Genomic DNA, 27,815 nt, shown 5'->3' with positions numbered 1-27,815 from the left:
AAAAAATCTATCTGGTTCACTAATGCCCTTCCTTTCGGGAAGGAAATTGCCATCTTTACCTGGCCTGGCCAGGTGGTTGATGCTGAAAAATGACCTAATAGCTACACATTAGGGTGACAACTGTTGGCGCAGTCATGCCCACATCCCATGAAACAATTGATATATTTTAAAAAAAAACTTTTTTATTGTTACAAGTAGGCTTACATTAACACTTCAATGAGGTTACTGTGAAAATGCCCGAGTCACCACACTCTGGCACCTGTTCGGGCACACTGAGGGAGAATTTAGCATGGCCAATCCACCTAACCTGCACATCTTTGGACTGTGGGAGGAAACCGGAACACCCGGAGGAAACCCACGCAGACACGTGGAGAACGTGCAGACTCCGTACAGACAGTGACCCAAGCCGGGAATCGAACCTGGGACCCTGGCGCTGTGAAGCCACAGTGCTAACCACTGTGCTACCGTGCCGCAGCGAAAGGAGTGACATCAAAGATGGCCCAGTGTCGTCAGGCAAAACCTGCCTCATTTTTTTGGGTGGGGGGGCGAAACAACTAAACCATGAAAACCAAAGAAAATTTCTAAACCTAAATAATAGCGTATGGCCAGAATTGTACCTTTTCACTTTCTGACGCAGGGAAATGATTCAGCCCTGGGTGTGTTTACAATTCTTTCTCTTCCATCTGACTACTTGTCAAAGCAACAACAGAAAGAAAAAGGCTGCAAGCATTGAGCAGGTCGGTCGACACCAATGGAGAGAACATCAGAGTTAAAGTTTCAAGTGAAGACCTGTCTTGAAAACTAAAGGAGCATTTTATATATATATGTAGAATAGACATATATTGAGTGCGGCCATGACAGAAACAAACACTGAGGCATGAAAGAGACAAAGGCGGTGTTAAATAACCAAGGAAGCGAGAGTTGGGCTTGAGGAAATGCAAGAAACTGGGAGCAATAGAAAGTGCAAGGAATAGGTGTGAAATCAAAACAGGTTTGAAAATGAGTTTAGGGCTGATACGTTGTGGCAGGCGTTTTGGCAATTTTGCAAGGCGCCTCCCCGAGGTTGAGGCTGCCGAGCTGCCTGTTTGTGAGATTGAAGCCGCTTTAATTTCCCCCTCTCATTCCTGGCTTTAGATTTGATGGAAAGTTGCTGCGCCCATTGACAGTGGCAACTTTTCTACTTCGCTTCTCGGCGCTGTCTGACCGGCTCAGAGGTTATCAGCACAATGGGTCCCTGGCTCCGGCCTTCAGCATTAGTCGTGTCCGGTTACCTTTTACATCGACCTCTCCCGGCCATTGGCCTTGTCCACCCTCTGAGTATCTTGCTGAGCACTGTGTGCATGTAAGCCTTCAAACGGTAACTTCACCATATCCTCATTTTCAAACCATTTGTAAAGAGGAAAGGAGACGCACACGGCTAAAAGAAAAAGTGAGACACACAGACACATGGGCACAAAGACAGAGAGCCCGGGAGAACTGTGTGAAAGTGAGGAGCAGAGGCCTTTATTTGACATGGTCATTAGGTGGCTGGTCATAGAACTGGTAAAAACTGTAATGGTCTCATGCCCACACATGACTTTACATTTCACTCACATAAACCATTATCAACAACAACTTGCATTTATATAGCGCCTGTAATGTAGGATTGGGGGGGGGGGGGGGTTCCAAGGTGCTTCACAGAGGCATAATCTAGATTTTGTTTTCAAAACGGAGGCCCAAGAAAGTAAGAGCTATCAGATGGGGAAACCGAAAGCTTGCGTCGGAGAGACGGGTATCTTAAGGAGGGCATCTTAGAGGAGGGTATGGAGGTGAAGGCTGGGGGTGAGGGAGTTAGGGAGGGAATTCCGGAACTTGAAGCTGATAAGGTTGAAGGCACGGTTGCCAATGGTGTGGATGCGCGTCGTGGGGTTGGGGTTGGGGGGGGGGGGGGCAGAATAAGCTGGAATTAGTGCCATGAGGTACAATGAGAGTACTTGGCATGTAGGGTGAGTTGGTGTGCACTACTCTCCTCTTTGTAACATCCTGTAGTGAACCACTGATGTGGTGGCGAGAGTTTGAGTTCTCTGCTTCTACCAAACGAATAGGCACAAATGCTATGGGAGTGCTGGCAGGTTTGGTGGACTCGATTGTTCTAACCTTATGTTGCATATGGGAATAGTCTTGCAATACACTGTTGCAGAAGCACAATGTTTCTTCTCATTTTGGGCTGATGGGATGTGGTTTACCCCGGTGTACCCCTGCGAAATGAAATACCCCTGGTTGTCACATGAACGATTGAAATTGGTTTAAAACACAGGAGATGAGTTACAGGACCGTCACTCAATCCTTTGTGTTCGGCCGCCATGTATCGACTATCTAGTGTTATGGTGCTGTAGATCAATGACACGGTGTGAAGCCATTTTACCGCCTATTCATCTGGATGATTACTCCACCCGAGGAGTTGTGAGGTCTGAACAGATATTTTGTCTGAAGTTCGGTTAACTGTTCAACCAAGTCAGCAACATGTCTCCCTTTTAAAAAAAGAACCTTTTTTTAGGTTTAGTCAAAATTTTGCAAAACATTCGTAGACTTTTCTTCTTTTAATCAGTTTAAGATTTACAGAGAATCACTCAGATGGCAGATGATGAATATATTGTAACCTGCAAAAGGCCGTCAGATCCTAGCCTACATGGAATAGGGCCAATAATTAATGAGTCTTTAGTGATCATTCCAGCGAACTGCACTTCCAAGAAAATAAAGTACGAGAGTTACACAGAGCTTTGCACAGTTACATTAAAAACAACCCAAATTCTTCTGCATGTCTGAATGGTCAGGGGAGAGGTGAGAAGAGGGGCATTTGTACGCCGCTCCCTGGTGATTGCGATGGAAATAGGCAAATGTTGCATCAGGCCGTGGTAGCCTCACTTGCCTGCTCTCACATAACTGTTCTTCAGCCAAGATGTCAGAGAACATAGCCAACACTGAGCCAGAACTCCTGGGCTGCACTCCTCGTGCCGGACGTAGTGGTATCACTAATGCATCGATGAAGATTTCCTCTGCTCGGAATTTGCTATGAGATTGGAAACGTGTTCATAAAATAGCGAGAGATAACGAGAGAAATGTTCCACTAACCCTCTTATAATTATGTCCCACGCACACACAAAGTGCCCAGAGTCATTTTTACCCCCTTGTTATTGAACCGTGTTGGTGCCAGTGTCACTACCATCCTTGATCCTGATGCCAGTCCCAGTGCAATTCAATTGTAAGTCCCAGGGTGGCGATGTTTGTCCAATGGGTGAAATCTCGCACGTTACTGGGTCGACATTGACCACCTGATTTTCAGCTCATTTTAAGACGTGGAAGTTCATGGGGGTACCGAGTAGGAGAATGGCTTGTACATTGCAGCAAAACATTACAGGGCATTGCTCAATTCCCTTCTGCCAAAAGCAACACAAAAAACTAAACTGAAGACGGCTACGTTTAAAAAAAAACATGAAGAATAAGTTAACACCAAAAGAAAGTGCCTCCTGCAGATTTTCAACTCCTTTCGGAGCAATCTTGAAATGGGGACGTGCTGTAAAGTAAGTAAATAACTGACAGGGATGAGGGACTGCACTCGCTCGGTCCCATGATATGCACAGTGAGCCTATTGATTCAGTGCCTTTCCTGTCTGCCCTTAGTTTATGTCTTCGAGGTGTCTAATGTCAAGCCTTCAGAGCTGCCTACCATTACTTGGTACCCAGTGCAATGATTTGCTCCCCTGTAGTCGACAGTCCTTCCGTTTTTTGTTTACGTCCAGTTTTGTAAACGTCCATGTCTGTAAGGGAATATCAAGTATTGGCGTGATTGGGCCTTCACCTTCTTCCCCTTTCAGTATGAATTAGAATTGCAGACAGGGGAGGTGCGCGCTTGCATAAGATGCTTGGGAAGATGAAGCAGAGGATTGGCATACTGAGCTCGCTGCTTCCTTTGATACAATGCAGGCTTCTTCAGATATTCTGGAACGTTCCATCGACACACAGATATTTGTTTGCTCTTTGCTTTGGAGCACAGTATTTGAGATCGCTCGGTACAAGACCGTTAACAGGAAGCTATACAAGGAGGATGGGGAGCAGTGCTGCTCTACGTCTAAAGTTCGATCATGGATGCTGATCCCCCACACGTGCTCACGGCTCAGTTATTTGCAGCTTCTCAGTAAAGAGCAGATGTGCAGCTGGCACAGGTCTGGATGCTGGACCGCCTACAGATGAAGCCCACGCTGCCAACATCCGATCAGCAGGAAGAGGTCGGAGGTGCCACCATACGATTCAGTGCTTCCTGCAGCTCACACAGCCGACCATCTCTTCCCTATAAAGGAGGAATTGACTGGGCTGATGGGTACTAATGTTGGCCTTTTAATACTCAGTAGCCATGCCCAGTCACATTTGAAATTATTATTTGAGCCTCAAGGGGACCTGCGGCCTTTGGTCTCACTGGGAGAATGGAATGTCTTGACCCAGGGGCCTCCGCCTGACCCGCCGATTGCAGTATCTCTTCTCTTCCACCGAGGTGACTGGCTGAGGAGGCAAGGGCCAGCTGGATTAATGCCAGTTGTAGATGCCGGCGCCGGGCAATGTGCCCCCATCTGCCTGGCACGCCAGCTTTGTCTGGCCGGTCGCCACTGCAGGGAGGCTTCCCAACGCATTTCAAGTAGAGGCTTTTCTTGTGACTGGGAGGAGGCGGCGGGGAGATTTCGCCCAGCTTTGCTCTCCTGTGGACAGGCATGGGCACGCGTTTTGTGACTCGCTGCCCGCAGCACAAGAGGTGACTGGGATGGGGAGATCTTCCTGCCTCCACAAAGTTTACTTCCCCTCCTTTAAAAAACTGCTGAGTGCGGCGCCCTGGAAATGAAAATAAAATGAAAACATTTCTGGGTATAAATATACAGATGATAATACAAGTGTCTATTTAAAGCATTGTAACTGCAGCACACAAAGGTAGCTGACAACAACTTTAAAATAACAGTTGGTTGACAACAAAAAAAAAGGTACATCGAACTGGCCAGAATAGAGGCCTGCTTCAATCCACACCAAGTGCTTCGTTGGACATAAAAAACCATTGTGGCACCTGCCTGTGACCACTGGGTATTTCAGCTCAGTCGCTCAACGGACTCTGGAGAGGTATTCGTGTTTGATCCAGATTGCAGAAACACCCCGGTAATAACCAAGCAATTGCCCTCAAACAAAAGAAAAAGGTTTAAAACATTCCAAACATTGTTGCCCCTTGGCGAGCGAACTCCGGAACGGTCGTCCGAAACCGTCACTCAGGTAGATTCTGTTCGGCGCCCTGATCCAATCCGAATTTCGCTGCAACAGAACCCTGACGACGAGAGGGCAGCTTCACGGCCAGGCCCTGCTCGCCAGGCGGGACTGCTGAACTCTGCAAGGTGTGCGTGGGGAATGGATACCGCATCCCCGCCGCAAGTTGGCGTTGAGAGGTTTATTGGAACACACCCTCCTCCGAGGCCCGGCCCGGTGTTAAAGAGTATCCGAATAATCCGCTGGACTTTGAGTAGAGACGCCTCTCTCGTGGTTAAAATGGGGTTCGGGATAAAGTGACGAGGTTTTCAGCAGTCTGGAGGGATTTTGTTTGGAACCGAGCTCCTTTTCGGTTTCGTCGCGGCAGCTTTCTGTGTGCAGGTACCAGGAAAAACTGCCTCAGAAACAACTGTACATTTTATATACAGCAGGCACTTCACTTTTTTGATTTTCCCAAATGAAGCCGTAGTTTACTGTTGGGATAGAGTGCATTCAGGAGGGGCCGGCCCATTTCGCCCTCTAGCCAAGAATATCCAGGTAGATGGGGGAGGTCTTGCCCAGAGCTTGGAGTATCCGATGAATGTCTTTGATGCTCAGCCTCTGCTGGGGTTCTCGCTGCCAACAGCCCAGCATAATGTCGTACACCTCCTTGGGACAGACCCTCGGCCTCTCCAGCACGCGGCCTTGCGTGATACATTCAATCACCTGCAATTAACCAGAACGCTCCGTTAGTTTATGCATTCAGCTCTAGTAATTTCCTGTCATTGGGCGTGACCTAACTGAATTGTAACAGGGTCCCCCCCCCCCACCACAGGACCCCTAAAGCCCCAACTCACCTATAAGGGAGGCCTCACCCTGCACCCCTCTTCAACCGGGCCGGGCACCCCAGGGCATGGACCCAAGCAGATGCACAATGCCCAAGTGGCACCAGCAGTCCCAGGGTGCTACCCTGCCCGGACGCCAACCATCCAGAGGCCTCCGATCCCCTGGGAGACCCCCCTCCAATCCCCTGGGAGGTCCACCCTCTCCTAAGTGCTGGTCCACCTGGTCCTCATTCGTGGGAGCCAGTAATGAACGACGCTTCGCGAGAGTCTCGAAGGCGAAGGGGTTGGATCCCAATGCCTCGGTTAGATCAGGCGAGCTGCATATTAGAGTGAGACTAGCTGTTCTGATCCCGCCCACAATGGGTGGGCTCCAGATCGTAATGTCTAACGAGATACCATTCGATCTCGCGAGGCATCGCGAGCCAGTTAGATCCCAGAAGAGACCTTTCCCAGCATATATGGGCGCGTGGCGTGGTTGGAAAATTGTGCCCACGAGTTAAACAGAGATGGATATGAGGAAAAATGTGCTGGTCGCCTCTAAGAAAGCGTGTTCTGCAAAAAATCATATGAATCTGTTACAGACTCTGCAGTATATCCACTGATGGCCATTGAGTGCTGATCCACTCACTGTCAGGGCATCTTCCCACATTATTCACTGAATAATGAAAGTTGTTCCAGGTGACTGCTCTGATTAGAATGGTTGCAGTGGAATGTGACATTTCTGCTGCTCTTTTTTCCTAAGTACCTCTTTTTCTAATTGAGGTAGATCACAACTCTTCAGTAACTGAGCACCCATCGCTGCCCTATCCTTCCATAGCACCAGCAATTAAACAGAAATCAATCAAGTTTAAAATAAATTTAATTTGTGTTTCCAGCTGGGTGGTCGGTATTTTAAAATGTGTTTGAGATTATAATTTAGCTTGAATCCAACACTTTTCTCCCTCTCTTCAACTCTGAAGAACAGTCATACAGACTCAAAGCATTAACTTTATTTTCTCTCCCCACAGATGCTGCCAGGCGTGCTGGGTTTTTCCAGCACTTTCTGCTTTCGTTTCAGATTCCGGTTTGGAAGTATTTCGCTTTTATTGCCAGAACGATACCTGGAATCCGCAGATTAAATTCTGAGGAGATATTACATAAAATAGGGTTGTATCCCCTGGAATTTAAAAGGTCAAGGCTGATTTGATTAACGGTTTCAAGATTGTAAAGGGTACAGTCAGGGTAGTTGAGAATAATGATTTCTGCTGGTTTGAGCGTTTAGGACGAGGGAGCATGGACTATAAACTGCGGCCAGTCTTTTCAGAAGTGATTTACTTCCACACAGAAAATGTCTCAGAAGTATGGAACCCTCTGTCACAAACAGCAACAGATGCTAGGGCGGCACGGTGGCACAGTGGTTAGCACTGCTGCCCCTGCCTCACAGTACCAGGGTTCGATTCCGGCCTTGGAGTCTGTGTGGAGTTTGAGCGTTCTCCCTGTGTCTGCGTGGGTTTTCTCCAGGTGCTCCGGTTTCCTCCCACAGTCCAAAGATGTGCAGGTTTGGTGGATTTGCTAAATTACCCCTTAGTGTCCAACGCTTAGCTGTGGTTATGGGGATAGGTTGGGAGAATGCGCCTACGTAGGGTGCTCGTTCGGAGGTTTGGTGCAGACTCAGTGGACGGAAAAGCCCCCGTCTGCACTGTAGGAATTCTGTGGATTTTATCATCTGTAAGTTCTAAATCTGAGATAGACAGATTTTTATTATTCAAAGCTATTAATGTTAGAATTGTGTTGCAACCCAGTGCATGCTCTAAGTTAGTTAAGTGCACCTGGCCCCCACTGGGGAAAGGTGAGGGAATTATTGCAAGAGTATAAAAAGTAGTTTATATTGGGTGTGGGGGGGGGGGGGGGGGGAACAAGGGGAATGTGTACTTACTCTGTAGTCTTGGAAATAAACCAGGCTGAAGAAAAAGACTGACTTCGGATTCATCCTTCCCTCAATATATGGTTAAGAGATTAACAAGGGTATGGGGCAAGCTTACAGACCAGCCATGATCTCATTGAATAGCTGAACATGTTCAAGGAGCTAAATGGCCTATTGCTGTTCCTCTGAATACTGTCGATCTGTCCCTGTGTCATCGAGAGAACATGCGAGCCGTCAGAGATGAATATCAGTTGGCATGTGAATTGCCAGCACTTAGGAGGCTATTATTCACCCAGCAAAGAAATGGCTATCAGTCAGGAGGGTTAATACCACCTAGTGGGGAAATGATTGGCATTTGGGAGGTTAATATCACCCAGGGTGGAAATGGCCTGTGCTCGAGGGGTTAACATTTTCCAGCCAACAAATATTTTTTCTTCTCTCCAAACCTGCCTGATCTGTGTGTTTCAGTAAGCGGACCTTTTTGTGGGTTCCCTGGATGAACATGACATCGTGAGTCACTGTCTAACTGGCCACTGTGACACGCTAATTATGAGCTGATGGTGCCAATAAAACCTACTTATGTGAAACAGCAACAGGTTGGAGAGTGGTCACATCTATCCGCAACGTGAGAGCCCTGCTTTGCTAAACAGCATTATGCAAATGCAAAGAGAGAAGCTCATCTGGCTCATCATCAGATTCAACTGCACCACTCACCCACAGCCTGCGGCAAACATTTAATTACCAGGCAAAATGATTGTAGATGCATCGGGAACTGAGAGAACGTTGAGACAGAAAAATTAAATCACAATAAAGAAAATTAAATCTTCACAGCTTTATGAACAAAGTGGTTAATCTCATCTTCTCATATTATACATGGCATTAATTTGTTTAATTAATTACATTTTTAACTTTGGTGGTATTCTGTTGCGATCACCTGTTCCCAAGTACAATTACACGGTAACGGGGTGAGACCCAAGTCTGCCCAGAGGGATGTGGTGCACGACCTCTGCCACTAAGGATAGCTTCAACTGGAACAGCAGTAGTAACAGCCTGCATTTATATAGCAGCTGCTACATAGGAAAATATCCCACAGTGCATTGGCAGGAACGGACTCTGATGAAAAGGAAATATTAGGTGCTCAAAACTTTGTTTTAAGAGAGCAGTTTTGAGGGATGTCTTGAAAAAAACTGAGATGGAGAACAGTCCCTGAAATGCACGGGTTGCCTTATGAGGACCCATAGAACCATGGAATTTACAGTGCAGAAGGAGGCCATTCGGTCCATCGAGTCTGCACCGGCCCTTGAAAAGAGCACCCTACCTAAGTCCATACCTCCACCCGATCCCCACTCCTCCACCCTATCCCCGTAATCCCACCTACCCTTTTTTGAGCACTAAGGGCAATTTAGCATAGCCAATCCACCTAACCTGCACACCTTTGGACTGTGGGAGGAAACCGGAGCAACCAGAGAAAACCCACGCAGACACGGGGAGAACGTGCAGACTCCGCACAGACAGTGACCCAAGCTGTGAATCATACCTGGGACCCTGGAGCTGTGATGCAACTGTGCTAACCACTGTGCTACCGTGGAAAGGCTGGTCAGGCTAGACTTGCATCTGCTGGAGTGAGCAAGAGGCAACTCATAGGGGCTGTTTAGCACACTAGGCTAAATCGCTGGCTTTGAAAGCAGACCAAGGCAGGCCAGCAGCACGGTTCAATTCCCGTAACAGCCTCCCCAAACAGGCGCCAGAATGTGGCGACTAGGGGCTTTTCACAGTAACTTCATTGAAGCCTACTTGTGACAATAAGCGATTTTCATTCATTTCATTTGAAACATATAAGATCCTGAGAGGTCTTGACAGGGTGGATGTGGAGAGGATGTTTCCCCTTGTGGGTGAATCCAGAAAAAAGGGTCACTATTCAAAAATAAGGGGGTCACCCATTTAAAATGGAGGCAAGGCGAAATTTCTCTGTCGCAGACTCGAGAGTCTCTGGAACTCTCTCCCTGAAAAGATGATGGAAGCAGAGTCTTTGAATGTTTTTAAGGCAGGTGTTGAGAGATTCTTGGTAAGCAAGGGGGTAATAGGTTATCGGGGGGAGGCGGGATGCAGATTTGAGGTTGCGATCAGATTAGCCACGATCTTATTAAATGGCGGAGCAGGCTCGAGGGGCTGAATGGCCTCCTCCTGATTTTTGTTCATATGCATGTGGGTAAAAGGGATTCCAGAGGTAGCGGGAATGGGATGAACTGGGGTGTGAAGGGGAACTTTGCAGAAAAGGCTGGATTCAGAGAAATTGAGAGTTCGCAAGGATTGTAGGGCTAGAGCAGTTTACAGAGATAGGGTGAGACAAGACCACAAAAATACATCTATATATGAAGTGAATTTAAGTTTGAAGTGCTGGGAAATTGGGAGGTCTTCCTGAAAAAATAGAGACATTTTTTGTCAAAGCCTTTCATCTTACATTTGTCAGGGCATTCGCAAGAACACAACATAATGGAAATCAACAAATGCATATTGTAAGAGAAGAGAGTGCTAATTTGTTGGCAATTGGACTTTGATTGGTAGAAGCATGTTCATGGAGAATGCACCAGTTGACGGTGACAGCTGGTGAGTCCCAAGTCTGCCCAGAGGGATGTGGTCAAGACATTGCCCTGAAGAATGAATCAGAAAATGGCTGTTGTTTATTTTGTTTAGTTGAAACAGGGGCTATGTGTGTACATGTTCTTTCTGTTTGCAAAGAGCAGGTTCCCAACCAGCCTGTACTTGCAAAACTAAAAACACAGTGTCCAACATTAGATGTGATTCCGCGATTGGACAATATTTGCTAAATAATCCACAGTGTGCTCAGAATTATGCAGACAACCAATTTGAGATTGTCAGTTGGGCTCGCAGTGTGGCACATTTGCATGAACTGGAAGCTACGTATATTAATGCTGTCATGGCAGAAATGTTTTTGTCTTATCACATGGCTTCAGTGATGTCATTGTGTGGGTGGAACTGGGCTGTGACTCTGGGTTTTACTTTCATTTTTGAGTTTTAACTGGTTTGTACAGCACAGGTTGAAAAAGGTTTTATTTCCCTCTGTCTGCATTTTAAAAGCTGTTTCCGGACTGCTTGATAACTTGAAAATAAATAATTGTTTTCTGGAAGAAATTCAAACCTGCTGTTTTAGAAGGACACAAGAGCATCCAAACCAGGTCTTGAGCGCAGTGTGCTGGCCACACCTTTTGAAAAGGGTTTTCTGATTTACGGGATCTTGTTATTAAATTGGAACAGCTTAAGGGGAAAAGTTATTAAGGGTTATACATAGAGTACTGTAGCTGTGTGGGTACTTATGTTGGTAGTTGATAAAAATGCTTACTGTGTGTGTTTATAGAAATGTTAACTAAATTTGTAGAATAAACTTTGTTTTTGATTAAAAATACTTAAGGCCTCTGATGAATAACACCTGAAAGGCAGGCCCTTGTGCTCATCGCAACCAAAATAAATAAAGAGTTGTGGGTAAGGTGAACTCTGTGATATACTTTGGAGTTTTCGAAACCCTGGCCCATAACAATGCACAAGACCCTGTTTGTGCAGATAGTAAACAGGTATGTCATCAACCTCTTTTTCCACTTCAAATTCACTGATATGTGGATTGTCTTTGCTCTCTTTGCAACACCTCTACCAATCAAAGTCAACAAAATGTGTCTCTTTTTTCGGCGTCTCTTTTTTCAGCAGTACTCAAGTTCTGTATTGCCAAGCAACTAACTGGGTGGTCAATAAAGTCAGGGGTAATGGGCGAATGGGACCATGTGCAAGACAGAACACAGGCAGTTGCATGTAAAGAGAGGGGAACATGGGCATTAGGGGGTGGGGGTGGGGGTGGGGGGTGGGGGTGGGGTGGTTGCGGGGAAAGGAAACTCAAAGGAAAAGGTTAAAATTGAGAGATTCACCGGTTAGAAAACTAGAAAGATGAATTACGGATTCAATTTAATGACAAATATACAGAGGTTCCACAGTAGCAGATATGACTAAATATTAATTAACTTAAGTGGAACCGTCAGTGACTTGCATGCAGTGTTCCAACATCATAAAACATCTTGTGTTAAGCATTGAAAATTGAGCCCACAGCAACAGAATATCTGTTACTCATTGTAATCTGCTCTAGCCCACTCAGACTAATGCATCAGATTGTCACTTGAGGAAACACAGATTGACTAGTTGTGGAATGCACAGCATGTACCCCGAGAGACTGAAGAGCGAGAACATTAGGCTTTCTGCTCAAGTTGTCTTGTGTCTCTAAGGCCCATGTTCATTGTAGCAAGTCTTTCTCGTCCCCCAACACATCTCCAGCAGTGTTTCTTCCGGTCTCTTACCTCATTGTTTGAGAGCTGGAACCAGGGCTGTTTGCCATAGGTGAAGATCTCCCACAGGATCACTCCGAAGCTCCAGACGTCACTCTCAGTGGTGAACTTGCGGTACATTATGCTCTCAGGTGGCATCCAACGGATTGGAAGCATAGTGTGACCACCCACCTGGAACACATTCAATCAAAAAGCATCAGGAAGATCAGTTACATCATGTTATACTTGGTCACAATTTTCTATTTCTGTATTTTTTCATTTTCTTTATCATTCATGGTTTTTTTGGCGTCGCTTGCTGGGTCAGCACTTATTGCCCATCCCTGAGGGCATTTAAGAGTCAATCTGGTGTGGGTCTTAAGTCACATGTAGGCCAGACCAGGTAAGGATGGCAGATTTCCTTCCCTAAAGGACATTAGTAATCCAGATGGGTTTTTACCGACAGTTAACAATGGTTTCATGTTCATCTTTAGACTTTTTAATTCCCGGTTTTTATTGAATTCAAATTCCACCAACTGCCATGGCGGGATTCGAACCCAGGTCCCCAGAGCATTACTCTAGGTCTCTGGATTACTAGCCCAGTGATAATACCACTGTGCCACTGCCTCCCTGCAGTAACACAACTGTAGAAACATGGGCACAGTATGAACTAATGGAAGGATGCAAAGTTGTGCAATGTCATAGCTTGGTGGGATGTAGCTATCTGGCTCTTGTTCTTAGCCGCATTGGGCAAACGCCTTCTTGCCATCGATGTCAAAACATGTAGATTATCTCTATTGGGAAAGATGGTAAAACATTGCTTCAGCACTATGAAATTAGCAAACATGAGCACATGACACACAGAAATATAACCCTTCCCATCAACAAGATTTTCTGCTCTGCCGAAGGTGACCCCCACCCCAGGCTGGAACATCCTAGTCCACACAGCTCCGAAAGGCTTATGTTATGCCACTTAACTTGGTGTATTTTTTAGCCATATCTGCTACAGTAGAACCTCAGTACATTCCTCCGCATTAAATTTAATCCGTTATTCACCTTTCCAATTTTCTAGCTCCCGGTGAATCAGGCTCCTAAAGTCTGCTCAATTTTCAATATGATCTTTTACCTCAACTCCACTTTTCTGCCTGATCCCAATATCCCTTAAGTGCGTAAAGATCTATCTCAGCCTTAAATATATTCAACCATGTAACATCCACAACCTTAAGAGAATTCCAAAGATTCACAACCCTTTGAGTGTGAGAAATTCCCACCCCCCCCCCTCAGTCCTAAATGATCAGTCTCTTATTCTGAGACTGTGCCCCATGATCTTCATTCCCCCACCAGGGGAAACAACTTGTCAGTGTCGACCCTGCCAGGCCCCTTGATAATCTTGTATGTTTCGATGAGAAGCCCTCTTCTACCACTCCAGTGAGAATGGGCCCATTTTAGTCAGCCCCTCATCAGAGCAGAACCCTCTCATCCCAGGAACTAATCCTTTGTAGTGAGTCGAAGGTAAGTATAATCCCTCCTTAGATATGGAGGTCAAAATTGCAAACCGTATCCAGATCTGGTCTCACCAAAACCCGATACAATTGTCACAAGTGTTCCTTATTCTGGTTCTCCAATAAAGGCCAACATGCTGTTTGATTTTCTAGTTGTTTTCTGCACCTGAATGCTAGCTTTCTATGTTCCATGACAGGTACATCCAAGCATCTCGGAAGATTTAACATTTACAACTTTCACACCTTTTTAAAACAATTCTGTTTTTCTATTGTCCCTTGCAAAGTGAAAAACCTAATTCTTCCCCGCATTATACTCCATCTTCCAGCTTGTTCCCGACATACTTTGCTATCTTTACCACTTTGCAGCTTCTTTGTGTCCTCCTCACAGTTTACATTCCCACTGAACTTTGCATCATCAGCAAACATAGAAAAATTACTCTCTCTCTCTTTGCCTGAACCATTCATGTAAATCAGCAGCACGGGGTCAGCTGGTTCTTTGTCCAAAGAAGCAAACTCATTCTCAGATTAGAAATGGTATCCCATTCCAAAGCGCGAGTCACAATTGTTCTTTAAAGTATTGTGTCTCTCTGTTCCAGCCAGAAGCAAAATGTGGCAGCAAAGACAAATTTGTCTTTCATTTATGCCTACTCCCTTCCCTTCCTCCTCACCTCCCTCTCTCATCTTGCCTCCTTTTTGCCTCCCCTTAAGTGCAGTGTCCTGGTAGGGAGAGGACAGACCGATGGTGAAATATCCTGAGTCCCTGCCTGGGACCCGCATCACTTCAGAATGTGGAGAGAAAGAATCGCTCTCTGAGTTTTAATCATCTCTCGCTTCACCTATCCTCCTGCTTCCCTCCTTCTCTGAAAGCGCCGATGTGTCACTATAATGAGTGGGAAGACTGTTATTAAGCCACTTGCAGATGTTACTGTTTATGTAACTCAGCATTTGTTGGTTTAGCACATTCATTTGATTGAAGGTTTATTCAGCTGTATATAGGGTGAAGCCTGTTACTTGTGGTACCTGCTGTGTGACTACTGTGCTAACTCCTGCTCCATACCCATTACTTTTTTTTCAATTCAAACTCCAACATGCACTGGATTTTGAAGTTTATCATCTGTGGTGTGTCGTTTGTGAAGTTGCTGCACATAATCGGAAATCGAACAATTTCCCCAGCCCCATGGGGGAATCCCATTGTCAAGTGACTGTCCTACAACAGTGTCTGGGTAGGGATAGTGCATCAGAACATAGCTTGAATGTGGGTCAAACAGCTATATCACAAACAATGCCAGGAGTCGAGAGACTACCTTTGAATATCACTGAAGTATACAGATCATAGCAGCAGCTATCACTGCGGAGTCAGCGGGAGAGGCCGAGATACCAAATTAGTTCTCACTTCAGCGAATGGTGCATCTCTGAGATATTAACAGGAAAGTTCCTCTGAAAACATATTCCCTGCTTAGCCATAACATTGCTGATTGGCTACACTCACAAGGGTCTTCTGCTCTATTCCATGTGCTGCTGACCGGGTGTGTGGACTATCAGCATTGTGGATTGGCCCACTACCCTGCTTGCACCTTCTACTACCCGATAATAGTCACGACACGGTTGAGACAATTGACAAGCTCTCCCTACAGGTGGACAGCTGGTACCAACAGGCCTTCACAAGCAACAGAATAAGGGTGAATTGCCACCGTTCTACAGCATGGGCACAGACTACACACCATCAAATCATAGACTTACCAACTAGAGGGGCAGAGCTTCATCAGCAGCAGTTATTTGTCTCTCGAGAACGCAGTCCATGGGAAAGCATTGAGCTGGAGATACGAGAGTGCATTGAGCCTCTGGAGCTAACTCGCCAGAAGCTGTTGTCTGAAATCTTTGCGTTCTTTTCATCAGCTGAACAACAGACATCTCCCTTCATTAGATGAGAGGAATGTTGCATTGCGCCACATTTATGTTCTCAAAATCCAAACACAGCCAAAGACCAGAACCATTTCTCAGACTTGATCCAAGTCTTCTTGTTTGGGGCTTTGACAAAGAAGCATTTTTGCCGTGCGTTGAACTTTCCCGACAGGGAGTTGGGCAATAGGTTAGCCTACTGACCCCTCTTCATATTCACTTGTAGTTTATGCCAGCAATTCATGTCACACCTCATGGCTACATTATGCATCTTGCACATAGAGTAGAGCATGCACTACCAACATGTGCCATGGAATCATGAACCACAAAGAAGAAATATTAGCAAACACAAGTTCCATGACAAGTTAACCTGAAAGAACTTTGATCCCAATGAAGAAAGATGAGAAATGCCAAACTCCCTTTTGCCACTTGCCAGTGAGACATTGGTGGAATATATCCTGGCTAAGATTGGTATTCACCTGGACATCCGTGACTCCACTGAGACTTAAGGCTGGTCAGGCCAGAAGCAATAGAGGGGCTGAAAGAGCTGGTGGAGATGCAGAGCTGTCAATGATTAGCGTATGCGTGATTGTTGATCTAACTAGAAAGAGGAGGGGGAACTGAGAATAGAATGGGGAGTTGACGGTATGGAAGAGGGAAGTGACACCAGCTTTTCTGATGTACTGGCTGTGTTTGGCCCAGTAGGAATTGAATCATCCACAGGAACTCCTTGGAGCTGTGTGGCAGTTATATTGGAGGATGGTGAAGTCAACCCATCCAACGCTGAGGATAGTTCAGGAAGGGATAAAGCATCATGGTCATGTTTACGCAAGACAGAATTCCTGATGTTTGGATAAGCCGGTTTCTGTGCTGTGAGCGTGTTGGAAAAGCTCAGACAGGGAATTTCAGAAGAAAGAGATAGCGAGCTAGGAGGCAACAACTTGTTCTGGGACCCAACAAAGGAAGCTGGAAAATAGTTAAAACGGTGACTTAAAGTTTTGAAGGCACACAAGGTAAATTGAAAGAAACTGTTTCCAGTAAATGGGTGTTGGACAAAGACATAAATGTAAGATTATATCTGAGACTGGACAGAACATAAGAGAAGTTGTTCTCCACGGTGTGTGAGGTGATAGAATTTACTATTGGAGTTAGTTACTGAAGCAAAATTCATGTCAACATGTAAGAAACAATGGATGGGATTCTCTGTCAGCTGATGCCGGAATCGCGAAACGTGATTGGGCGGAGAATTGGTTCTGACGCCAAAATTGCGGCGGCCGATTTCACGCCAAATCGCAATTCTCTGTCGCCTCAACAGCAGCGTCAATGTGTTCCAGAATACACGCACAGTAAACACCATTTGCATATCATTAGCTGGCCCAACCCAGTATTCTCCGGGGTCTCCCCGATTCTCCGCCTCTGATGGGCCAATTCCCTCAGGCGAGGTTCACTTGTGCTTTTAAATATCGTGAAACCGGCATCATGGCAGCTGAGGGAGAGAGAGGGGGTACGGAAAGTGTCCAACATCGCCATAGTTTGCTGACAGTTGTGCCGCTGGCCGGGGGGCTTCTGCAGGGCCGGGGGGCTTTTGTCAGGGCCGGGGGGGGGGGGGGGGGGGGTAGCAAGGGGTGTGCAGGAGGTGGGCTGTAGGGTTCGGGTTGATGGGCACAGAGCAGCATTGCCGTGGTCTGCAAGGCAGCCATGCAGCTGCACATGCTGCTGACTGCCCACTGTGAACTTAGGGCTACAGGTCGTATGGGTGTCCCCCCAGGGTACCTCCCGAGGTGCCCTCTGGCCCCAGCCAACCCATCAGTGGGATGGGCGGGCTCCAGTGCAACCAGTGCCATTTTGTTGGCTCAGATGAGTGTGTGTGGGGGTTGTAATGTATATATGGTATATGTGGCTGCAGCTTGTCAGCCTCCCGAGTGTCAATCATGGACCCAACGAATCCTGCGGACCCGGCCTGCCAGATAGTGTAACCCTACTCGCCACCACTGGACCACACTCCACCAGTCCCCGCAGCCCCCGCCGAAGCCCCTCCTGGCCAGCGGAACGACTCTCCCCCGACTGTGGCGGTGCTGGACACAGTCCGCAGCCGCCACGCGAGGTTGACGAAAACCCAGAGCACAAGTGATCCACGCCATCGGAAAGTCGGCCCATCGGGGGCGGAGCATCGGGGGAGGGCCTTCAGGTGACGTCCTGAGGCCGTCGCAACGGCGTGCAGCGATCCCACCAATGACGCCGTTTTGGAGGGGGTGGAGCCTCCGAAAAAAGTTGCCGACCCCGATTTCGGCGTCAGAAGGGATTCTCCGCCCGATCGCCAAATACGATTTCGCCGTCGGCAAGTGGAGAATCCCGCTCTTAGTCTCAGGAACGGAGAATCCCACCCAACAGGTCTGACAGGATTGCTGAAGGAGATTGATGGGAGATCAGGAAACAGAGCGGATGTAACTATTGCTCATATTGTTTGTATTCTTTCATGGGTTGTGGGCCAGCATTTATTGCCCAGCCCTAATTGCCTTTTAGAAGGTGGTGGTAAACCATCTTCTTGAACTGCTGCAGTCCATGTGGTTTTATTGTGCTAAACGAACAAAATGCTGAGTTACATAAACAGTAACATCCACAAGTGGCTTAAAAACATTGCTTTAAAATAAACACTGACAGGGATTGTTTGCCCAAATGACATGTTGTAATTTCCAAGTGATCCTTTTGCTTCACGATATCAATGTCATTTAATCAGTTTGCAGGATGTACAAATGCAATCTCATACAGAAGCATCGTTAAACCCGAGGAAATTGGGTTGCGTGTAATAGGTGATTGTTTAATCAAGGTTAACATTAATTTGAATAAAAGGAAGGGCAGAGTGTCACAGTAAGCCTAAACGATCCTTCACAAATCCCAGCATACACCATTTAGTGAAAAGACGGACTCCTTTCTCTTATTCTCAATGCCTGTAGCACTTTCATCCGTCGCATGGGAAACATTCTAACAGCTTCATCAAGGGAAGAGTAAGTGATATTGATGGAATTTGTGCTTGTGAATTGGTATTCAACAGCACAGGAATCTCAGAATTCAACAGAGTATTTTTACAATCTTTTCAAACCAAGGGGTCTTGTAACCCTCTCAAACAGCATGGCTAACAACAGCACTGGCAGGGTTCTAAGAAAAGAAAATTTCACTGGCTATATTGAGAAACACGATTGTGTCACAACAGTAGTCACTCCCCTCAATGTTATCAACACCTCGGAGGTTACCATTGACCGTAAACTAAGCTGGAACAAAGAACAAACAAAGAACAAAGAACAATACAGCACAGGAACAGCCCTACGGCCCTCCAAACCTGCCCCGATCATGAGTCCCATCTAGACCAACCACCTGTATCCTTCTATATCCCGTCTGTTCATGCGCCTATCCAGATAAGTCTTAAAGGTCGCTAAAGTATCTGCCTCAACCACCTCTTTGGCAGTGCATTCAAGGCCACCACCACCCTCTGTGTAAAACATTTTCCCCGCACACCTCCACTGAAGCTTTCCCCCTCACCTTGAACTTGTGCCCCCTTGTAATTTTCAATCCCGCCCTAGGAAAAAGCCTCCAACTGTTCACTCTATTATACCCCTAATAATTTTATAAACTTCTATCACGTCGCCCCTCAGCCTCCGTCTTTCTAGGGAGAACAATCCCAGTTTATTCAATCTCTCCTCATAGCTAATACCCTCCATACCAGGCAACATCCTGGTAAACCTTTTCTGTACTCTCTCCAAAGTCTCCATGTCCTTCTGGTAGTGCGGTGACCAGAATTGGACACAGTATTCCAAATGTGGCCTAACCAACGTTCTATATAACTGTAACATAATTTTAGAGCTTTTAAACTTGATACCCCGTCCTATGAAGGCAAGCATGCCATATGCTTTCTTTACCGCCATTTCCACCTGTGCTGCCACTTTTAAGGATCTGTGGACCTGCATGCCCAGATTTCTCTGTATCTCTATGCTCCTGATGGTTCTGCCATTTATTTTAAAGCTCCCATCTGAATTGGGTCAACCAAAATGCATCACCTCGCTTTTGTCCGGGTTAAATTCTGTCTGCCATTTCTCTGCCCAATTTTGCAGCCTATCTATATCTTGTTGACAATCTTCATCACTATCTGCAACTCCTTCAATCTTAACATCATTGCAAACTTGCTCATCAGACCCGCTGCGTTTTCTTCCAAGTCATTTATATATATTACAAAGAGCAGACTAGCCATATAAATACTGTGGCTAAAAGAACAGGTCAGGGGCTGAGAATACTGTAGCAACTAACTCACCTTCTGACTCTTCAAGGTCTGTCCATCATCTACAATGGCACAAATCAGAAGTGTGATGGAATAGTCTCCATTTGCCTGGATGAATGCAGCTCCAACACCACTCAAGAAACTCAACTAAAACCTGGTCAAAGCAGCCCATTTGATTGCTACCTGATCCACAAACAAGCCGTGTGTACCATCTACAAGATGCATTGCAGGAACTCACCAAGGCTCCTTTGGCTGCACTTTCCAAATCCACAAACTTTACCATCTAGAAGGACAAGGACAGCAGATATCTTGGAACACCACCACCTGGAAGTTCCCCTCCAAATCACTCACCATCCTGATTTGGAAAAATATTGTCATTCCCTCACTTCTCTACGTCAAAATCCTGGAACTTACAGCACTGTGGATGTACCTACAGCTCAGGGAGTTCAGCAGTTCTAGAAGGCAGCACACCACCACCTTCCCGAAGGTAAGTAGGGATGGACAATCAATGCTGGCCGAGTCAGTATTTTGCACATCCCGCAAACAAATAGAAAAAACCGGATCCCCTCCACGGGCCCACCTTTCTTTCGGTGGCCTCCCTAACGGAGCATGCAAATTTCTGTCCAATAGACCATAAGACCATAAAATATAGGAGCAGAATTAGGCCACTCGGCCCATTGAGTCTGCTCCGCCATTCAATCATGGCTGATATTTTCTCATTCCCATTCGCCTGCCTTCTCCCCATAACCCCTGATCCCCTTATTAATTAAAAACCTATCTATCTCTGTCTTAAAGGCACTCAGTGATTTTGCCTCTATAGCCTTCTGCGGCAAAGAGTTCCACAGATTCACCACCCTCTGGCTGAAGAAATTCCTCCTCATCTCTGTTTTAAAGGATCATCCCTTTAGTCTGAGATGGTGTCCTCTGGTTCTCGTTTTTCCTACAAGTGGAAACATCCTCTCCACATCCACTCTATTCAGGCCTCGCAGTATCCTGTAAGTTTCAATAAGATCCCCCTTCATCCTTCTAAACTCCAACGAGTACAGACCCAGAGTCCTCAACCGTTCCTCATACAACAAGTTCTTCATTCCAAGGATCATTCTTGTGAACCTCCTCTGGACCCTTTCCAAGGCCAGCATTTCCTTCCTTAGATACGGGGTCCAAAACTGCTCACAATACTCCAAATGTGGTCTGACCAGAGCCTTATACAGCCTCAGAAGTACATCCCTGCTCTTGTATTCTTGCCCTCTTGACATGAATGCTAACATTGCATTTGCCTTCCTAACTGCCGACTGAACCTGTATGTTAACCTTAAGAGAATCGTGAACAAGGACTCACAAGTCCCTTTGCGCTTCTGATTTCCTAAGCATTTCCCCATTTAGAAAATAGTCTATGCCTAAATTCCTCCTTCCAGAGTGCATAACCCTATACTTTTCCACATTGTATTTCATCTGCCACTTCATTGTCCACTCTCCTAGCTTGGCCAAATCCTTCTGCATTCCCCTTGCTTCCTCAATATTACCTGTCCCGCTACAGATTTTTGTATCATCCACAAACTTAGCAACAGTGCCTTCAGTTCCTTCTTACAGATCATTTATGTATATTGTGAAAAGTTGTGGGCCCAGCACAGACCCATGAGGCACACCACTACTCACTGGCTGTCATCCTGAAAAAGACCCCTTTATCCCTACTCTCTGCCGTCTGCCAGTCAGCCAATCCTCTATCCATGCCAGAATCTTACCCTTTACACCATGGGCTTTTAACTTATTTAACAGTCTCCTATGCGGCACCTTGTCAAAGGCTTTCTGGAAATCTAAATAAATCACGTAAGACAACTTGATTCCTGTTCAGCACCAAACCAAAAAATGTGTCATAAGGAGTATGATTGGGAGAAGGTTCCCATCATGTAGAAGTGGGCTGAATTTTGGGTTGCACAACCCAAGTCGGTGCCCCAAACGTATGTGTATCAGCTTTCAATAGTTTCAGCTCATGGTATTCACAATGCCTTTATTCTCATGTCACTGGGCGGCATGGCAGCACAGTGATTAGCACTGCCTCCTCACAGTGGCAGGGACCCGGGTTCAATTCCAGCCTTGGGTAACTGTGCAAAGTTTGCACATTCACCCTATGTTTCCGTGGTTTCCTCCGGGTGCTTCTGTTTCCTCCCACAGTTCAAAGCAGGTTAGGTGGATTGTCCATGCTAAAATTTCCCCTTAGTGTCCAGGGATGTGCATGTTGGGTGGGGTTGCAAAGATAGGGGGGAGTGGGACTGGGCCCTGGTACGGTGCTCTTTCTGAGACTTGGTGCAGACTTGATGGGCCAAATGGCCTCCTTCTGCGGGCCTGCATTGTAGGGATTCTATTGTTCCGTGGTAATTAGACTGGGGAGGAAGACGGCTTAAAAAGATTTCTAATGGGATTAGACTGTTGTAAGTATTTCCCAAGGTCTTAGCACTCACTGAATTAATCACAGTTCAGCCTGAGATTTACCAAATAGGCAGTCACCAGCTGGTGCGACCATTCAGAACCCTGGTCTCAATCTCATCCTGACTGCACACTGTGGAGCTCTTCAAATATATAACAGCGTTCAAAATTATTTGAAGAATAAATAAGATCAAACCCTGAAGAAATGAGCACTCGGGAACCCAAGGGACTCAAAGGCTTCAAACTCAATTCATTTCTGTTGAATGTGGTGCGTGATCGTAGCAACAGATCTTTGTTTTGTGAGAGGGTGGGTTGCAGTGTTTAATAAATCCTGGAATAATTAAATTTTTCCGAGGTAATTTACTATTGTGAAATGATCCGGATCCCACATAGTATCAAACACCCTCTAATTGACTACAGCAAATAGCACAAGGCAGAGCCAAGGATTCATTGCAGTTGATTTGTTTAAATGAATACATGTTTCATGCACCAGTGCTACTAGAATTAAATGCTTCAATAATGAACTATCATTTAATTTTAGGAAAACGGTTGTTAAGTGATACCCCAGTGACACGTGATTCACAGACATCTTGGTTTCTGTTAAGTATTGGCAGGTGTTAGGAAAACAAAAGTAGTTTTAAGGGATTTATAATTGTATTGGTAAACATAAGGAATATAGTATAAAGTGTGTTTAATTTTATGTTTCTGTGCCTTTAAGGTTAAAACCTATCGTTAGATTCACGCTGGACGAAAGTGTTTGTGTATATGAGAGTTGGTTCAGTTCCCAACTGTGCTTTGATTATGCTTAGAGAGGGCTACGGCGTGAAGAGTAAATAAATTAGCAGTGGTTGCTTAGCAACTGGGGCAATATAAGGTAGAAATGATTTTCTGCTTTTATTAAGGAATAGGAACATCTGCATTTAACTTTTTTTTTCAGATTATACATTCACAAATTCTCTGCAAATTGTCCAAAATTGGGAAGTAGCTTATGTAACATTGGCAGATCAGGTGACGTTACATAAGACATTGGTGCTCCTTCTGGCAAAGTGTTCTGTGGACAGTGCTGAATCGAAGGGACCATGTGATAAATGGTCCGATCCTATTTCAAAATCTGTATTATTAGTGTCATGAGTAGGCTTACATTAACACTGCAATGAGGTTACTGTGAAAATCCCCTAGTCGCCACACTCCGGCGCCTGTTTGGGTACACTGTGAGAGAATTCAAAATGCCCAATTCACCTAACATGCATTTCTTTCAGAACTTGTGTGAAGAAAATGGAGCACCGGAGGAAACCCACGCAGACACGGGGAGAACGTGCAGACTCTTCACAGACAGTGACCCAAGCCGGGAATCGAACCTGGGTCCCTGGCGCTGTGAGGCAACAGTGCTAACACTGGGTTACCATGTCGCCCATATCAGTATCCCACAAGTATTTGTGCACAGTCTCCCTGGAGTTTAATGCAAATGCAGTAAGACAGATCCTGCTTCGGGGAATGTTTTTGGATACATTTAAACTGCCTGGTGAAAAAGAATAATAAGAGCTTCTTCAATGCAAATAGAGAGTTTGACATTTGAATATTGCAAAGGTATCTACCCTGTAGTACTCTGTACTGAATGTGGCACATAACCTTAAAAAATACAAGGGCAGTAACAACTTACTTTTGTATTTTCAATGTGGATAAATATCCCAAGGCCCCTCATAGAGACAAAATTAATAAATAAAACAAAATGCCCAACCAAGGAAAGAGTTATTCGGAATTGTAACCTTAGGTTTGGCTACACAATCCAGGAAAGATGGTGTTAAGTAAAGTGGACACAGAGGGTTTATGGAGGGAATTCAAGACATGGATGTGGTGGCTATAGGCACACCCAATAACTGTGGGGTAATGAGATGGTGGATGTACAGAAGGCTCGGATCAGGGTAAAGGAGAGATTGGGGCCGGGTGGAATTATAGGAGTGAAGGAAGTTACAAAGATAGATTTTTAACCACAATAGTGGATAAGAATTTAAAACCCGCGGATTTGGGGGATTTGGGGAAGTGGGAGCCTATGTTGGTCCGTAAGGACAAAAGCAATGGGTTAGTGGGATTTGGGCCTGAATTTTTGATACGTCGGGTGTGTGCACTCGGTGCGCCTGGAAGTGGGTGTGATACGTATGTCTGGCCAGACAATCCCAGAACGTGATTTCACACTGGTCGGCCAAGTAACGGACAGCCAGTGTGAAAGACGTGTTGGAAAAGGCTGAGCGCTGACGGGAATAGGGGGGGGGGAAGAGGGCGGGCACTGAGGGAAAGGCGGGTGCGGACTGACACTTATAATGGACTCCATCAGGGGTGCGACCACTGCGAAGTTGTCTCAGGGAACAGCAGAACTGTACAAAATAAATTGGAATGGACAAATACTGTAAAGTGAGTCTAGGCAGCGCATTCAAGCACAAAGCTCAGTCCCCAGACACATTTTTAAATGGTTATTTCAGCCAGGACGTTTCAGTCCACTCTGGATCGAAGTTGAAGTTAAAACGTAAAGGCCTTATGGCAAATTGCGCAATGACATCGGGACGTCATTCCCTGACGTCGTTTTGTGCATTTTTACAGTCTTCCTGGCTGGGTGGCATCCGCCCAAGTAATACACCATGGTAGCACAGTGGTTAGCTCTGTTGCTTCACAGCGCCAGGGTCCCAGGTTCGATTCCTGGCTTGGGTCACTGTCTGTGCGGAGTCTGCACGTTCTCCCCATGTCTGCGTGGGTTTCGTCCGAATGCTCCGGTTTCCTCTCACAAGTCCCGAAAGACATGCTTGTTAGGTAAATTATGCATTCTGAATTCTCCCTCAGCTGTACCCGAACAGGCGCCGGACTGTGGGCGACCAGGGGCTTTTCTTAGTAACTTCATTACAGTGTTAATGTAAACCTACTTGTGACACTAATAAAGATTATTGTAAAATTCTGGTCTCGCTGTGAGAAAGGTTACGATCATTAGAATTTTGGATGGCCTGAAGTTCAGAGAGCACAGGTAGACTGGCCGGGAGTGCAATGGTATAGTCACCGGAAGATGACAAACACATGAATGAGGGTTTCAGAGGATAGGCAGACTGGCAGAGGCAGAGACAAGCAGTATTATGGAGGTGAAAGTAGGCTGTCTTTGTGATGGAGAGACTGTGGAGTCAGAACCTTTGCTCAGGGCAAAATAGGAAGTGGAAATTACAAGCTGCATGAGATGGTGGTCAGAAAAGGGAATGGAGTCAGTTTGCCCCGGTGCTTAAGATAATGGCTTATCTCTTTCCAATCTTTAACTGGAGGAAATTATACTTTGGTCAAGACGGGGTCAAACAAGTAGTCTGACAGCACAGAGGCAGTAGAGAAGTGGTGGAGAGGTAGAACTAGCTGTCACCTACACATGTCGAAATTTCCCCAATGCCTGTGGGTGATGTTACCAATGTTCCACATAATAGAAAATGCTTGCAGCAGTCCGGGTCAAGTGAAGAAATTAATAATAGCCAGAATAATAGTGTACAGTTTAATCTCATGGGACTTCCTTCAGGCTTAGATAATGCCAGCACCCTGTATCTGTCCAGGTGTTATGTAGTTAAGGAAGCCAGGATGTGGCCATGCTGGATTTCTGGGGGGAGCTCCTGAGGTTATGGAGGAAAGATGGAAAGAAAGCATTGCTGGAGATGATCTGGCCATGAATAGGCAAGAGTGGAACCAACCAAGACCAGTCCAACTGAGCTGGACAATAGGGGAGGCTGCAGTCTGTGTAATGACGGAGGAAGAGGACGACACATTCTAGTAACAGTCAATGTTGAATTCATTTGTGACTCTGATTAGAACATAGAACATAGAAAAATACAGCACAGAATAGGCTCTTCGGCCTATGATGTTGTGTCGAACCTTTGTCCTAGATTAATCATAGATTATCATTAAATTTACAGTGCAGAAGAAGGCCATTCGGCCCACTGAGTCTGCACCGGCTCTTGGAAAGAGCACCCTACCCAAGGTCAACACCTCCACCCAACACTAAGGGCAATTTATCATGGCCAATCCACCTAACCTGCACATCTTTGGACTGTGGGAGGAAACCGGAGCACCCGGAGGAAATCCACGCACACACGGGGAGGATGTGCAGACTCCGCAGAGACAGTGACCCAAGCCGGAATCGAACCTGGGACCCTGGGGCTGTGAAGCAATTGTGCTATCTGCAATGCTACCGTGCTGCCCTTAAGAACAAATAAATCTACTCTATATCATTTTACCGTAATTCATGTACCTATCCAATAGCTGCTTGAAGGTCCCTAATGTTTCCGACTCAACTACTTCCACAGGCAGTGCATTCCATGCCCCCACTACTCTCTGGGTAAAGAACCTACCTCTGACATCCCCCCTATATCTTCCACCATTCACCTTAAATTTACGTCCTCTTGTAATGGTTTGTTCCACCCGGGGAAAAAGTCTCTGACCATTTTGATGGTGTGGGCAGAATGTGACTGGAGAGATTCAAATATCGTGTTGCGAGGGAGCTGGGCATGATTTGGGGATTTGACAGCACGTTTAAGGGCTAGGTGCAGGTTGGACTGGAGGGGCAGTAGTGGTAGAATCCAAGGGCAGAGGGTTGACCATGGGTATTTTTTGAGGAGGGAGTGAATGATTTCAAAAGGGAAATGGACGGTACATGAAGGGATGGAACTACTTGCAATGTCAGTTTAGTATGAGGGCCAAGGAGGAAAGTTGACTGGTCGGTAATTTAGTGGGAATGGGGTGGTGGGAGCAGGAAGTGGGTCATCTGAATAAGGTAACATCACAGATCGTCCATGAGTGGCAATAGAATACAAACTGGACAGAGGTGCTTGTGATATTTATAGTGAATGAGGAACCACATTATAGGGGCTTTTCTCAGTAACTTCATACTTGTGACAATAAAAGATTATATATATGTAATAATTCATACTGAATTAGGAAAGATCCTTGGGGGACTCCAGAAGGTTATAATGGAGGGGTGGAAAGAAAAGTAATTGCTGGAGATGATCTACCTTATAATAATCCATATGTAATCATTTGGAATCAATAGTGAATGATGCACCTACCATCAACTTTCCAGAGGGAATAAAACAGCTACCCTGTAATAATCTGCTGTCAATGAGACACCTTTCCTGTAATAATCTATTGCCAATGTGGCACCCACCCTGTAATAGTGCTTTGTCAATGAGGCACCTACCTTGTAACAATGTGCTGTCAATGAGGCACCTACCCTGTAATAATCTGTTGCCAATGAGTCATCTACTCTGTAATAATGTGGTATCAATGAGTCCGCTACCCTGTAATAATCTGTTGTCAATAAGGCACCTACCCTGTAATAATCTTTTGTCAATGAGGTGCCCACCCTGTAATAATCTGTTGGTAAT

At 45.8% G+C, this 27,815-nt stretch overlaps 1 protein-coding gene across 4 annotated transcripts in view; it reads right to left on the bottom strand.

The window, feature by feature from the left end:
- Positions 1-2,564: 2,564 nt before the first annotated feature.
- LOC140387461 (NT-3 growth factor receptor-like) overlaps positions 2,565-27,815 on the bottom strand; it is a 1,104,107-nt gene continuing 1,078,856 nt past the window's right edge. For all 4 annotated transcript variants that reach the window (XM_072470576.1, XM_072470577.1, XM_072470578.1 and 1 more), the window contains 2 exons: positions 12,362-12,520; positions 2,565-5,981 (listed from right to left, as the gene is read on the bottom strand). In XM_072470576.1, the coding sequence (XP_072326677.1) occupies positions 5,796-5,981; positions 12,362-12,520 (345 nt within the window). In that variant the 3' untranslated portion in view covers positions 2,565-5,795. The remainder of the gene's footprint in view (positions 5,982-12,361; positions 12,521-27,815) is intronic.

The sequence above is a fragment of the Scyliorhinus torazame genome, chromosome 12 (genome assembly GCF_047496885.1).
Source record: "Scyliorhinus torazame isolate Kashiwa2021f chromosome 12, sScyTor2.1, whole genome shotgun sequence".
NCBI lineage: Eukaryota > Metazoa > Chordata > Chondrichthyes > Carcharhiniformes > Scyliorhinidae > Scyliorhinus > Scyliorhinus torazame.
Note: the sequence above shows the minus strand (reverse complement) of the source record. Positions and strands in the feature narration are given on the sequence as shown.